The sequence below is a fragment of the Mytilus edulis genome, chromosome 8, assembly GCF_963676685.1.
Source record: "Mytilus edulis chromosome 8, xbMytEdul2.2, whole genome shotgun sequence".
Lineage (NCBI taxonomy): Eukaryota > Metazoa > Mollusca > Bivalvia > Mytilida > Mytilidae > Mytilus > Mytilus edulis.
In genome coordinates, this window is record NC_092351.1 from 23,662,964 (window position 1) to 23,677,707 (window position 14,744).

Here is a 14,744-nt window from a genome sequence, read left to right on the forward strand (position 1 = left end):
TTGATTATTTATGTTTAAAAACAACTATAACTGATTTATATATCAGCTGCTTACATTATCGGTAATATCTGTTCCAACAGATACAAACGGGGAACAAGATTTTCCTTTAGACACTGAGCAATGGTATGGATCAACTAAATCCCAGTGGTATTCAAATTCTCTTGTAGCTGTCTGGCCATTGTAGTAATAAGTATTGATGACACCGTTATGATAATTTAGTTCTCTATTAGCAACTTGGACAAACCCTCCATTGGTGGATGAGAATTCAGCTATCACCCTGCGATTGTAAGATAAGGGAAATAAATGATTGAATTCGTTGCAAGTCCCTTAAAGGTCATAATAACGTGCAACAAATACTAAATTTTGAATAATATGGAAATAAAAGTACGATAATGGTCAATGAACCAAGAATATAAAGTCAAATCGGTATCTACTTTTAAATACAAGTACCATGAAAATAAAGTTAAGGACAGACAAATCTATAAGTTGCCATGTGCACATTACCATTTTTTTAGGGGTTTGGACAAAGTATACTATATCATAAAATTAAAAAGTAAAATCACACAAATACCGAACTCTGAGTTCCTTATCAAATTGCAAAATCAAAAGCTCAAAAACATCCGACGAATGGATAACAACTGTCATATTCCTGTAGAATTATTTTTTGTAGAAATGGGGAATTAAACCTGGAGTTAAAGCTAGCTAAACCTTTCACTTGTATGACAGTCGCATACAATTCCATTATATTGACAACGATTTGTGAACAAAACAAACAGACATAATAGTTAAAAATGTCAAATAGGGGTACAACAGAGCACATTGTGTTACCCTTCTTAATCCTTATAACTATGAAAACAAACAAAAATATGTAACAACGAAACACAAAAGGTCATATAGACAAAGTGCATAAGCAATTTTTGCGACAAAAATACAAATTTTACCATAGCACAATAACACAATGACAGGATGTACAAATACCGAGCCACGTCAAATAGATATTACAAAACTAACCAATAAAAGTAATATTCAAACAAAAATAAAAGAATATTTTAATATGTTATTAAGATGATGAACTTCACCAGTATCGTGAATCTATACTTCAAAACCATCGTGTACAGTTTTATTTATGAAGTTGATACTGTATATTTAAGAAAGAAATGAAAATTTTCAGCATATTTATAGCTGTGTGATTTCGACCTATCAAGTACAAAACAAATAATTTACACCCAAATGAAACAACAAACAGAAGCATTCATTTTTTAAATAAGTGTAGTCGCAACTCGGCTATACAATCGACAATTCGTCTTTATAAGGTTTCTGGTATTTTCATAAGGAATACATACTTGTCATCATGTTCAAATCCAGTCCAAGAATTTATACTGGACTCACATAACTTATCGTCAACTGGATTACTTTTATCCATTCCAGGGCAGGTTGTGGCTTTAACAGAATTCAACGTAGAACCTGTAAATATTTTGTATGTTTAAATGCATTTACACGTATATCACATTGAAACCATTATTATGATTGCAACAAACCATAAAAGAGGATTTTCAGAATTGTTCAATTGGATCCTAATGTTCTGTCCTTGAGCTTTTTGTTTTCAAATTTTTGTTTGTTAACTTTTATATAAAGTGTTTGCGTCTTTAGTCGCATATAAAAAACAATTATTAGCAAATGCACTATGTTCTGCAGTAAAAAGCTTGTGAGAAGTACCTCTGAAATTCAATAAATTCTACTTCACATATTGTTTATATACAAACCTTTGTAATACGACAGTGTGACTTTTTCCTCAATAACACCAACTTTAAAACCTCGGACGTAATGTGTATCACCTCTATCATCAGGTGGTTGCAAATACTTGGCATGTATCTCTGTTTTAATAACTGTATATGCCACAAAATTTGTCCACATAATTGGGTTGCTATCCAGATCGGAGTTTGGATCATTTCTTAAAACATTATGACCACCAGTGTCAGCAAATTCACCAAAATTATAGAGTATTTTTGGTGCATCATTAACTGAAATACAAATTGAAAACAGATTTGCAAACTGCTGGTTTTTTATATTTTCTCATATCAACTCTGTTATCATCTCTGTAAATGCCATACGAGCTTTATGCGCAAAATCAAAGCTTATATTGGTCCAAGTTCCCAAATAAAGTCCTTGATACTCTATTATTAATGTCAGTTTTTCTTTTAGTGTTTACTGTTTTTATTTATCAAACAATTACCGCCATCATTTTACCTGACTTTGACAAAACAAACCATTTCCATTTCGCTCAAACTTGATTTTAATTCCCATATAGCCTAAACATGTACAATTTTATCTAATGCTTAGTCCGTTTCTGTGTATGTTACATTTTAATGTTGTGTCGTTGTTCTCCTCTTATATTTAATGGGTTTCCCTCAGTTTTAGTTTGTTACCCCAATTTTGTTTTTTTGTCCATAGATTTACGACTTTTGAACAGCGGTATACTACTGTTGCCTTTATTCATTACCCCTATCATGTGTGATTCTTATACTTCCTTTAACGTATTCATAAAACGATTTTTAACCATTTTTGACGATCAAACTACACCAAGACTTCCTAAAAGTAATCGTTGGAACGATATGTGATACTTATATATAAGGACACTTCCAATTCGAAAGAAGCTATAACAGTTGACTATTGCAGAAATCTTATCATGATTTAAATAAATGCCTTGTTCAGAACTGGCATTTATAGGAAAGAAGTGATGATTTAGATAGCCATGGTCTTACGACGTAAATCAAGTAATATCCACAGTGAAGGAGGAGAAAATGAAATTTCGTATTCAAATTAAAAGATATCATATTCCAAAAAGATTGAATTATGACAATTTTTTTCATTTGCTGATCATTACGTACGCAGTGGATAAAATGAGTTCTATGTTCTGTTTATATCTATTGAAGATTGTATGTATACGTTTTCAATATTAAATATATAAATGTCACTTGTCTTGCATAGAGTTGGACATGTTTAGGTGTTATATATGCTAGACAATTTATTTTAGTGAAGGAACACGTTTCAGCGTTCAAAATTATTTAGACTAGTTTGAGCAAGCAATGATGTAACCTAGACACGATTGGAGTTAATGGACACGTTTTATGACAATGACTCGTTTGTGAGTATAACTTTTATACATGACAACAAGTTGTATTCATACTACACAGTATATTTAAACTTGTATATCCATGAAAAAGGACATGTCAATATCTAATTAACTAGCTTATCATCATCATACGTCCAAGTTTTTATTAGTTCAATGAGATCAATAAATAAATTTATCATTTTTTTTGTTTTTTTTAATAAAATAGATCCTTTATTGCACAATTCTCTGCTGTTTACAACTTACTCGACTCACAGCATTCAGTCGGGTATCCCTGTAAATTAGTTACTGTTTAACCAGGGAGATTATACAGTAAAATTATTATATATCAAATATGATTAGTTATGTTATAGATAATGCATATTTTAAGGTTTTTTCTTGTCGTGGAACACACCGAGGGGTGTCAGGATTGATCAAATGAAAGACCGACCGGAGGGAGGTCTTTCTTTGAACAATCCTGACACCCCGAGGTGTGTTCTACGACAAGAAAAACCTTAAAATATGCATTATCTGACTTATATACCGCCAAAAAATATTAATTTTATAAAGATTTGTAAAAGTTAATATCCTATTTTACCGACAACACTAAAGTGGGATATTCCTTTCTAATGCGTTCAGGTTTTAATACGCCCTGCGGCTCATTTAGAATGTGAAATAAAACTCACTAAATAATTTAGATATAAACCTTTTAAAAATTATTATCCATACACAATAAAAAATATTACTGTAACTGCATGAAGTAAGATACAAATGTATTGTTACCATCCGATAACGGTGTATGACAAATACAAGACACATTGTAAGTAATTTATTGTACCACTTAGCTTATGGAAAAAGGGGGAGGGGCTATGTTTTTTTTTCTATTTGTTATGTTATTTCTATCGCGGAAAAAAGTTTATGAATTCTAACAATTTTACTTGAATCGGATGAAAAATTCAGAAAGATTGTCTTTCAATTTGAATAGCAATACATTTTATTAAAAGATAATCAGGATATAATTATATACCCTCCGCACCCAACCCTTTCGTGAGTTACGTTAATGTTATTCAATAGAATATAAGATTATCTTATTAGCTGATCATTTGATAGAGTAAAAGGTATGCATAAATTTTAAAAAGTTAAGAACTGACACGAAGACGAATATAAATACATGTAGGTCACAGTATGAGTTCCTATTCAGTGTGTATCGATCTGAACATGCATGACATATTTGCCACTGGACGTTAAGCAAGCAACCAAAAATCATTCAATTGCAACCTATTCAGTTTGACTCAATAAGATTTTCAAAATCTTACACACGAATATGTTAAATCTGGATTTATGTTATGAAAGTCTACATTAAAATTCATCTGACATATATGATAATGTTTCTTTATTGTAGCAATAAATTAACAAAACTTCACGTTATTTGTTTCTAAAACTAAAATGCGGCACTACAATGACGGTTTCTTTTACACCTATCATCGATTGGACTTTAAAATATAAATTTCCAAATCGGCAACAAAAAACTATTAGACGAATAAAGTTTTGAAGTAAATCATAGATTGCATGTTTATCAAGGAAAATAATGACCTTATACAGGTCATTATTTTATGCCTTGGAGCATATATCATTGAAACTTGGTATCGTCCGGGTTGATTCTGAAAAAGAATGACCTGTCGTTCTGAAAGAAAATAACTCCATATAGGTATATAAACAGTAATGATATATAAATACATTGATTTTGACAATTTTTTTTACAGTTTCCTCATATTACGTAATTATGAAATTTGTACTATCTATTGTCTGATATTGTTTATAAGTTTGCAGTTCTCCTGTAAATACTCCTGATTACCCAGTAGGGGCGTTCCTTAGATAGGAAGCTCATACAACAAAGAAAGAAGTTAATCGTTGACCTTAACCTTGATCTAAACAAGTTCACGTGAAAGTTGAGATGATCGGATGATTAAAGAATGCCACGTGTATAAATTTGATGATGAGCAGGAGGTTCTCATCTAATTCAAGTGTCTCTAATGGTGAGTTTTTGAAATATTTCCAATTGTTTTATTTGTGATAATTTTATAGAAAGCATCATGATTTATTCTAAAATGTAAAGGAATTTCTTGTCTGACATTAGATAGTACAGTGTTAATGTTCACTAAGCAAGCTGACTTTTTGTACAGGTAAACATTGATCATTTGTCATATGTAAACATACACATGAAACTTGTTTACATTTCCTATGAGTCATCCTTCATGATATGTATAATGATATTAAATATAAATACATTTATGATATAAACATGGTTATTATATATTTTTTATAAACATCACTTAAAAACCTACTTGATTTTTTATCAAGAACTTTCATACTATCAAAGCATTGTTGAAATTCTAACATAAAAATTCTGTAGACATCAACATTTGTTTGTTTATATAATATTCTGATGCATATGTAGATTTATGAATAGAGAACATTAATACAGTCAGAAACAGATTGATGTCATAGTAGTTTTTACCATATATTTTATACCCAAGTATTAGATTTTTGAAAGTGATTATATGTGTCCCCATTTTTATTTTGTCCAGTAGTAATTTGACCTTTTTCCAAAAAAATTGAAAGTATTGGCATGTGATGAAAAAGTGTTCATAGTTTTCTAATTGGTTGCAAATATGGCACTGGTCATCGCTTTTCAGTTTCCAGATGTACAATAGCTGTTTACAAGGAAGGATATAGTGAAGTAGCTTCCACCGGAATATTTTTAATTTGTTAACTTGTAAACTGTAGAATATGAAGTTAAGCATTTTATACAGATAGCTTGACGATTCTTATTTAAATTGTGTTTTCCATTTTAGAAAGCCAATTGGTGTTTCTTCCTCTATATTACTTGAATTAATGCTTTTATATATTTCTTTTGGTGGAAGGTTTTCAATGCAGATCAATTTTGTGTTGTTTTGTGTTTTTAAGTATAGTTTTTTATCTGTTTTAACTTGAGTATGGCACGATTTATCTGATTTCATTTCTATTTGCCATTTTTTTGGTATTGCATTTTTGATTCTTGATAGTTCTGATATCCAATTTGATTTAATTGTCAGTTTATCTAGTACAATTTTTTGTGAGATATTTCCTTCTTTGTCGATTACATCATTAATAAATAGTATCCCATTTGTTATCCAATTTGAAAATATTAAGCATTTGTTTTGAAATTTTATATGCTTATTGCCCCAGATATATTGTTGTCTTATATTAATAAAAGTTGTATCGTTGGTTTTGTTTGAGATATTTTTTATTTTAAACCAACTTTTAATTATTTCTAAGTAAAAAAAGGGGGAGTGTTTTACTAAGGTTTGGGATTGCTTTTATGTTACCTGGATTCATGTTGAATAAGGAAGTTTTCTCCAAATATATTAAAAAAAGAAAAGGGGAATAACTTTCCAGTTTGCAAAGTGTGTGGATGTTAATCGTTTGACCCAGGATAATTGTATAGCTGATAGGAAATTGTCAATATTAATCATTTTAGGCCTCCTTCCAAATAATCTTTACATAAATATATCCGTTTAACTTTTTCTTTTTTATTGCCCCAAATGAAATTGTAAATCAGTTTTTTGAATTCATTCAAAATTTTTTTGGATATAGTTGTAACAGATGCCAAGAAAGTTAAATTTGGTAGGATAGGAGATTTAATTACTGTTATTCTACCTAAAATTGTAAGATTTCTTCTGTTCCAGCTATTGATTGCATCTTGAGACTTTCTTAAAAATCTTTTCTGTATTTAATCTGTCACATTCATCTTTGTTAAGTCCAAAATATACCCCTAGACTTTTAATAAATTTATCATATATACCAGGAATACATTTTGTATTTACGCCAGACGCGAGTTTCGTCTACAAAGACTCATTAGTGACGGTCGAATCCAAAAAGGTTAGAAAGGCCAAATAAGGTAAGAAGTTGAAGAGCATTGAAAAAGTGCTAATACCTAAAAGTTTTGCCAAATATAGCGAAGGTAATCTATTAGTGAGATAGAAACGCCTTAGTATTTCCAAAATTCAAAAGTTTTGGAAACAGTTAATTCATAATACTGAAATTGAGAATTGAAATAAGAATATGTCAAAGAGATAACAACCCGTCAAAAGAGCATAACACTGCCGAAGTCTGTTAATGGATTATCAGCACATCAGCACATCAAACAAAATCCCGCATCCAGAGGCGTGCGCTTCAGCTGACCTTTTAAACATAAATGTGTATTGGTTCACTGAAAATGGACGTCATACATATTTACTGTACAGGTGAAGCGTTTTCATAGATAGTTTAAAAAAGCAGGGACTTGTTACTTCAACTCCGATGAACCAAATATCGACATATACAAAGTCATAGGTAACTATTCACGGCATTTTCACTCAAAGTATTGTTTAAACACGAAAATATAGATTCATAAAAAAGATACCCCTCTCATCAAGGTCGCCTGGTGGTTATAATAAGAGTCAGTGAACAGTAATTGTTACATTCCATTCATGACTTTTTATTACACTGTTACAACACTCTCCCAGGTTAGAGGAAGGAGATGGCGTCAGCAAACATGTTAAACCCCGTCACATCCTAAATAAGAAGCCCGTGGGTTTCAAATGTTGCTGTTTGTCATAACTGTTATTCCGTATTTTGTATTGTACATACATCAGGTCTTACGTTTTCTTTTTTTTAAATGTTTTATATGTTTCTTTTTATATACTTTATTTCACTATAATAGTTGTTAACAAATCCCCTTAATGTTACAACAATGGCACTAAGGTTCTGCCCTGTATGGTTAATTACCAATAAAACCAGGGGATTTCATTGGCAAACTTTTTATAATTCTACATAGTATTGCGTGTTAGTTACAATTTACAGAGTAATAGCTGTCTACAACATGTGTGCATTACTTTACTTAACAATGAAAATGAAAACGGAACTTTGACCGTTTTTTGTTTAGCTTTTAGTTTCTGATTAATCGAAAGTGAGAGAGCATGGTTTCGATCAGATCAAGAGGTCAGTATAATCGAATTATGATTGTTTTTTATATAGTATCTTAGCATTCAAATACACTTAACATTGAATAATATAATATTATATCTGATATTCAAACAAAAAATTAAAGGGCAATTTTGTTTAGAAATTTTTCTTCTTTTTATTTCAATGAAATTTTTTGTCATTCTCAAAAATCTAGGTCAATCAAATGTAAACAAGACAGACAGAGAATCAAATTTCTAAAAAAATTTCTTTGAAATTTTCTCAAAAAGGAATTTTCCGGATGATATAAAATTTGTGTATCAATTTCGTTTTTTAGGACTGACATCATATTCACATATTTGGTTCTCTTTTCTGATATATGTTTCTTGTCAGGGCCCTTTATAGATCTCTATGCAGTTTGGGTGTTGTTTATCGTTGAAGGACGTACGATGAATAATAGTTCTTAACTTGTATATCATCTCGTCTCTGGTGGAGAGTTCTCTCATTGGATATAATATTCTTTTTTGAATACAACATATTTAAATAATTCTATCACTTATGTTTCAGGAAATGAAAAAAACAGATTAAATGTGTATTTTATTTAGTTAAAGTTGAAGAAAGAAGTAAAATAAAAAATGGAATGGCAAAATTATAAAAATACTGGAACACATCAAACAAATAGATAACAACTGTCATATTCCTGAATAGGTAGTTGATAGATTAAATCCATATTAATGTCCTTATACACAACAAGTAATAGTTTGTATTGCTGGATTTTTTTTACTAACTATGCTCACAAGTACAGAGTAAAATCACAAACATACTGACCTTCGAAGAAAATTCAAAACGGAAAGTGTGACTCTCTAAGTAAATGATAAAAACAAATGATAAAACACATCAAACGAATAGACAACAGCAATGTATGGCTTGAAGAGTGTATATAAAATTAGTACACAACGCTTTTACAAATATCAAATATACGTTCTTCCCCCTATACTACAAAAAAGGAAAACTACACAATTGAAATTAAAACTTACTGTTTTCACAATGAGTACCTCCAAAATTGGCAGCACATACACAATTACTAGCTAACTCACTACCACATTCACCTGGGTAACATCGAGTACTGTCTGCTCTCCAGGAACACGCTTCTGTGAAATTCAAAAAAGACAATAATTAAAACAGTAATACATCAAGCCAACGGTTGATAGCAATAAGGTAATTTGTTTTATAGAAGTCTCAAGTATGTCGCAAAAATTATTAATGCGGCATTTTCCCACCTGCTCTATCCTATTTTTTTGGATACAAAAATGAAAATGTCTATCTAGAAATCAATAAAAAAAAAAATGAATGAGAGTCTGATTGTGAAACAATCATATATTTATTGATTGCTAACATTAAAACTTACTCAATCAAAATATACTGCACTGAAACTCTAATTGCTTCAATTGAATGGATATGAACAAAATTTGCCATTTGTATTAGTGTTCCATAATTTAAAAAAAAATATGTTTAGTTTATTTTCAAGCCTCTTTAAGTGGAACTATATTTAGTCGATTCCTATCTAGTGTCGTCAATTTTGAAGAGTTTGTACACTCTATACTAAGTACTATACCTTCTGAAGTTCATTAAAAACGTTTTAATATTTGTATGCAATTTTTTGCCCGCCATAACTTCAAATCACACAAGCTAACGTAACATTTGAAATCACAATTTAAAAAATGCAATCGTCATTGTGTTGTTACTTGCCGTTAGAAGGCTATACGGGGACATTCTAATGTCAACTGGAGGGGAGGAAATACAGCTGAATATTAAAAATGTAATAATGTTGATAGAGAAATTAAGATTGTATAGAAAAGAAAAGAATCGCTAGCAGCTATCTAAATCTGTAAATAATGTTAAAAGAGATGCTACTCTCACAGGATTTTTGATTCTTTGTGTCATGAATTGAAACATTAATGTCTTTTCATCTTTCTATTTAAATGTATGGACATTATCATTTAGTTTTACGTTTGAATGGAGCCTCCTGTATTGGTTCTTCTCGAAATTGAAGGATAGATGGTGTGTAAATGTTATCGTTTCTAGCATGTAATTGGCTAAATGGATAGGTGTTCCATAAGTAATTGTTTCATATATCCTAGCGCCAAATCAGAAAGTTCTTATTTTTCCAATATATTACTTTGTTTATTGCGTTGACTAAGAGCACTAACATGAATTCCACAGGTTAAAGACTATATTCCTTATATTTCTAATTAAAATTTATTATTGAAATTTTAAATGGTAAAACGCTTTTCATATATTTTAAATGTTCATTGAACAAAACATTTTATTGTCAAATTATAATAAAAGATCGTGAAAATGATCTATGAATGTGTTTATGTCTTTTTCTTTCAATTCTTTTCTTTTTGTTTGAATTTTGTTTCTGATATAAACTATATATAGCTATTAAAGGTACCAAGCTTATAATTTGATACGCCAGATGCGCGCTTCGTCTACATAAAACTTATCAGGACTTAAAATTCCAAAACATTGTGTCAAATACGGCTAGGATAAAATATTCTTAAACCAAGCATAAACTATTTCTGCAGCATGCCAAAAATGGATGCTTATAAAAAGACACCAGATCTACCTTAATTTTAAGTGGGTTACTGATATAATCAAAAACAAATTGATATACATCCATAATGTAATCAAGTGAAAAAATACTACTCTTCATGGTCAGGATTTAGGGACGTATGTTATAATTTCCCATATGTAAGGGACACTATATCATCATGGTCTCAACTATGGACATACCTGAACAATTTACCTGTGAATGTCTTTTCTTTTTTAAAATTTTTTATTTGGTATAAATTAGGGCACATACATGTATCTGAACAATTTACCATGTGAAAGGGACACAATGTCATTATCAAGGGACATAGTCGTTCACTTTCTAGTGTGAAAGGACACCATGTCGAAATGATAACAAGTAAGGGACATAACTCAATAATTAATATCCATATGTCAATCATACATTACTACTTACTCTCACATTGTGTTCCAGCTGAATTTTTAGTATAAGCTTTATAATAACGTGCTGGTGAAAGTTCTCCTTCACACCATTCACATATTTGAGAGGATCCAGAGGTACACACTCTGTGGTTGCAATTGGCTATCTTCCCACATACTAAAAAGTAAATGTTTTCATTTTAAAGGATTGTTTTATTATTGTTTTACCAGCTTGAATATTGTGTCCATACTTGCCCCAACCGTTCAGGGTTCAACCTCTGCGGTCGTATAAAGCTGCGCCCTGCGGAGCATCTGGTTTTAATATTTGCATACGGTTTTCTTTAATTTCTTACATCTATTTTATTTGAATTTAGGGAAATAAGTATTATGTATATAAACAAATCTCATGTCGATATATAACATGTACAACAATCAAACATCAACCCACATCAAACTGGCTGTAGTTGAAAAACATCAAAAGGGAAAATACAGTGAAATTTGGAGAATTTATATTATCACATGTACATGCATTTGCAAATTTTTTAGTTTTAGGTTCCACCTAGCTACCATATTAGAAAACTGGGATTTAAACACTATTCTATTAGAGGGATATTTCCAGTGGCGAATCCAGAAATTTTCATAAGTGGGGGCCCACTGACTGCCTAAGAGAGGGCCCACTCCGGTCATGCTCCAGTGGTTCTCTAAATAATCAACCATATTTTTCCAGACAAGGGGGGGGTCTCTTAATTCGCCTTTGATTTCATTGGTTTTAATTTTTATTTTATCATGAATCAGATTTGAACAGGACTTGGGGAATGCAGGTAATGACCGAATGTCAGTTTTAGTCTTATATATGTACTTTAGTTTTAGTCTTACATGTATTTATGTGTACATATATCACTGATTCAGTGGCGATGTCTTAGATAACATTTTATAGTTTTGAATGTTTCTTCGTCAGTTGACTAAAATTAGGTGGAGGTATGTTTTTATTTCCAACAGAGGGGCACTCATGCTCAACCTATATCAGTTTGTGCATGAAAGATATCCCATATGCAGGTGAAGTCGGTATTTAAAATTAAAGTATTGTGCTTATATTTTTTCTACGCCAGAGACACGATTTTCGGCCATACCAGACTCATCAGTGTCGCTTGAATCAAAAATAATGAAAGGCCAAATAAAGTACAAAGTTGAAGAGCATTGAGGATTGTAATGTTAGAAATGCATTTACTAAACTGGTTCAGCCAAACAACTTTATCGTAACTGTTTATAACTAGAGTCATTTGTTTGATACGGCTCTGTTTTAACTGAGTACATCATATACGCTACAATTCACTTCATTTTCTTGATAAATACGTCAATTGCCTTTTTCTTTCTGTTTTCTGCGTTGGCCTTCTTCTTAGTATCATTCTCTTCCTTCTTTTGTTTTTGCAGGCGTTTTTCAACAATGCAATCATCGGACGTCAAGACACGGTGACCGGTTTGTTTCTTTTTTCTTTTTTGCGGTTTCTCATTTATACTTGCATGTGAAGCGACCGTAAAAATGTTGTTAATTTCTGAATTCCAATCAACAACTTTTAATGGGAATTGCATCATTGTTGAAGACCATAGAGGGTCATCTCGCCTTTGTTTAATTGCACCATGTTGAATTGGTTCAACTGTGTGATCCTGAAGCAAATTGTGCCTGATGTTATCTCCAGAGTTGTCAGGGGGAGAGTAAGTGGCAAATCAATTACTTCCGGTTCAGTACTTTTTCCAATTAATACGGAGAGATCAAAAATTTCTTCCACCTCTTCCCTTTCTTTTTCATCAAGTATTGAATCCTGGTTTTCAACCGCGATCTGAGAGAGGAGCTCGAGATTAATTTCAGGGTTTACACCATCATATGGCGGTAGATCTGTGGTACTGGTATTTGTAGGGTTAGGGTCAATATCATGCTGTTCCTCCTCGGATCTTGTCTCTGTGGTGGTAATTTCTCGGGTAATTTCAGGTTCGGGATATTCAATGTTTGTAGGCTCGGCAGGCATGTAAGCCTCAAGTGGAATAGCAGACGGGTTGAAAGGAAATATACCACACGCTCTAAAACCGCTCACAATATTTCTGTGGCTGAATGCTAGTTTAAACGCATCATTGCTAAGTTTTGGTCAATTCCATTTCATTACCAGATTGCTTGGTGATTGCATGGTAAAATCGTCACATGCAGAATTGTAATGTTTTTTAAACGGTCCAAATACGGTGCGGTCTAGCGGGCACAAGAAATGTGTAGTATGGGGAGGTAGTGCAAGTATTCTAACATTTTCCCTCATACCTTCTTCCAGTAAATCCAACGCCTCATGTGACCTGTGTTGGTCTACTATTAACAGTTGTGGTCGTGTTGGACCACAGTTCTGTAGAAAAACCTCACGGAACCATTTAAGGCATCCTGCATCATCATCCATGCATTCTTTTGAAATGCCCACACGGCGTTTTCATGCCCTTCTGACTTGTTAAATCCATTTAATGATTTTTATGTTTTCCCCTTTACAACATTCATTGGGGACATTGCAATACCTGCGGCACTAATACAGGCGACAACCGTAACTGATTCCCTTGAGTTGGAAACTAATCCCGGGACCGATTTAACACCTTTTCTAGAACACTTTTTAGCAGGTGTGTGTTCCATGTTTGAATTAGTTTCGTCCATGTTCCAAATGGCATTTGGCGAATCTCTTAAATTTAGCTCAGTTAAGGTGTTATCCAGATCTTTAAAGTAGTTATCAACTACTGGCTTATTTAAATTTCTAGCCCTTGTACTTGCTAGTTTTTCTGGCTTTCGAAGGACTAGTTCCGGATTTCTTTGTCTGAATCCGTCCCACCAAGCTTGACCCGGAATGCCTTTTTTAAATGGAGTTTTAAGCTTCATTGTACGAGCTAATTGCCCTGCCTTTCTCATAAGCTGCTTTCTCGATACCCCGAACCCTTGTTGTGACACCAATTGGGCTTTCGCAACAATCTGTTTTTCAACATCCAGTTCAAAAACTGTGCTTCTACCACTTTTCCTGCCAGTTGCAATTTTTCCAGACACATGATCCCCAAGGGTAGATTTTTTAACACCATAATGATCAGCTGCTTTTCTGATCGACATCTGATTTGAACGGACTGCCTCAATCGCTCTTTGAAGCATTGGTGACTGTTTCTGATACAACCCTTTAACTTTTCTAGCCATCCTATAACAGAGAGAAAAAAGGAATGATTCCTTTGGCTATAAACAAAGAAAAATTTCCCTTTTTCATCTCTGTTATTGTTACCATCGAACACAAGCTTAACTTTTGGCAATATAACATAACTTCCTAGCGAGAGAACTTTAGATTATATGCAAAGACAGATGAATACATGTATACACCATGTAGAAGACTGCAAGATTTGTTGAGGTGGAACATAGTTTATTAAGCTTGACCAAAACTATAGCATGACACAACGCTAATGAGTGCTTTGTCGTTTTTATCTTGCTGTATATCCTTTTAGTTTTTCTTTCATTGTTTAGTTTTTATAAATCACAGGGTATTGACTACAGGTTAGAAATAAACCCTGTCCGTCGTTTACGTGCATTTTTCAGTTAAGACAACCAAAGACATAAAATAAATGTATTATATGTCTCTGCCAACATCCACACGTAATATCCACA

General features: G+C 32.2%; 1 protein-coding gene across 1 annotated transcript in view; it reads right to left on the reverse strand.

The window, feature by feature from the left end:
- The window catches only part of LOC139485130 (uncharacterized), a 95,754-nt gene that overhangs the window by 62,119 nt on the left and 18,891 nt on the right, over positions 1-14,744 (reverse strand). Inside the window, exons 5-9 of the mRNA XM_071269281.1 lie at positions 11,121-11,261; positions 9,130-9,243; positions 1,764-2,021; positions 1,344-1,464; positions 55-277 (exon numbers count right to left, since the gene is read on the reverse strand). Of these exons, the coding sequence (XP_071125382.1) occupies positions 55-277; positions 1,344-1,464; positions 1,764-2,021; positions 9,130-9,243; positions 11,121-11,261 (857 nt within the window). The remainder of the gene's footprint in view (positions 1-54; positions 278-1,343; positions 1,465-1,763; positions 2,022-9,129; positions 9,244-11,120; positions 11,262-14,744) is intronic.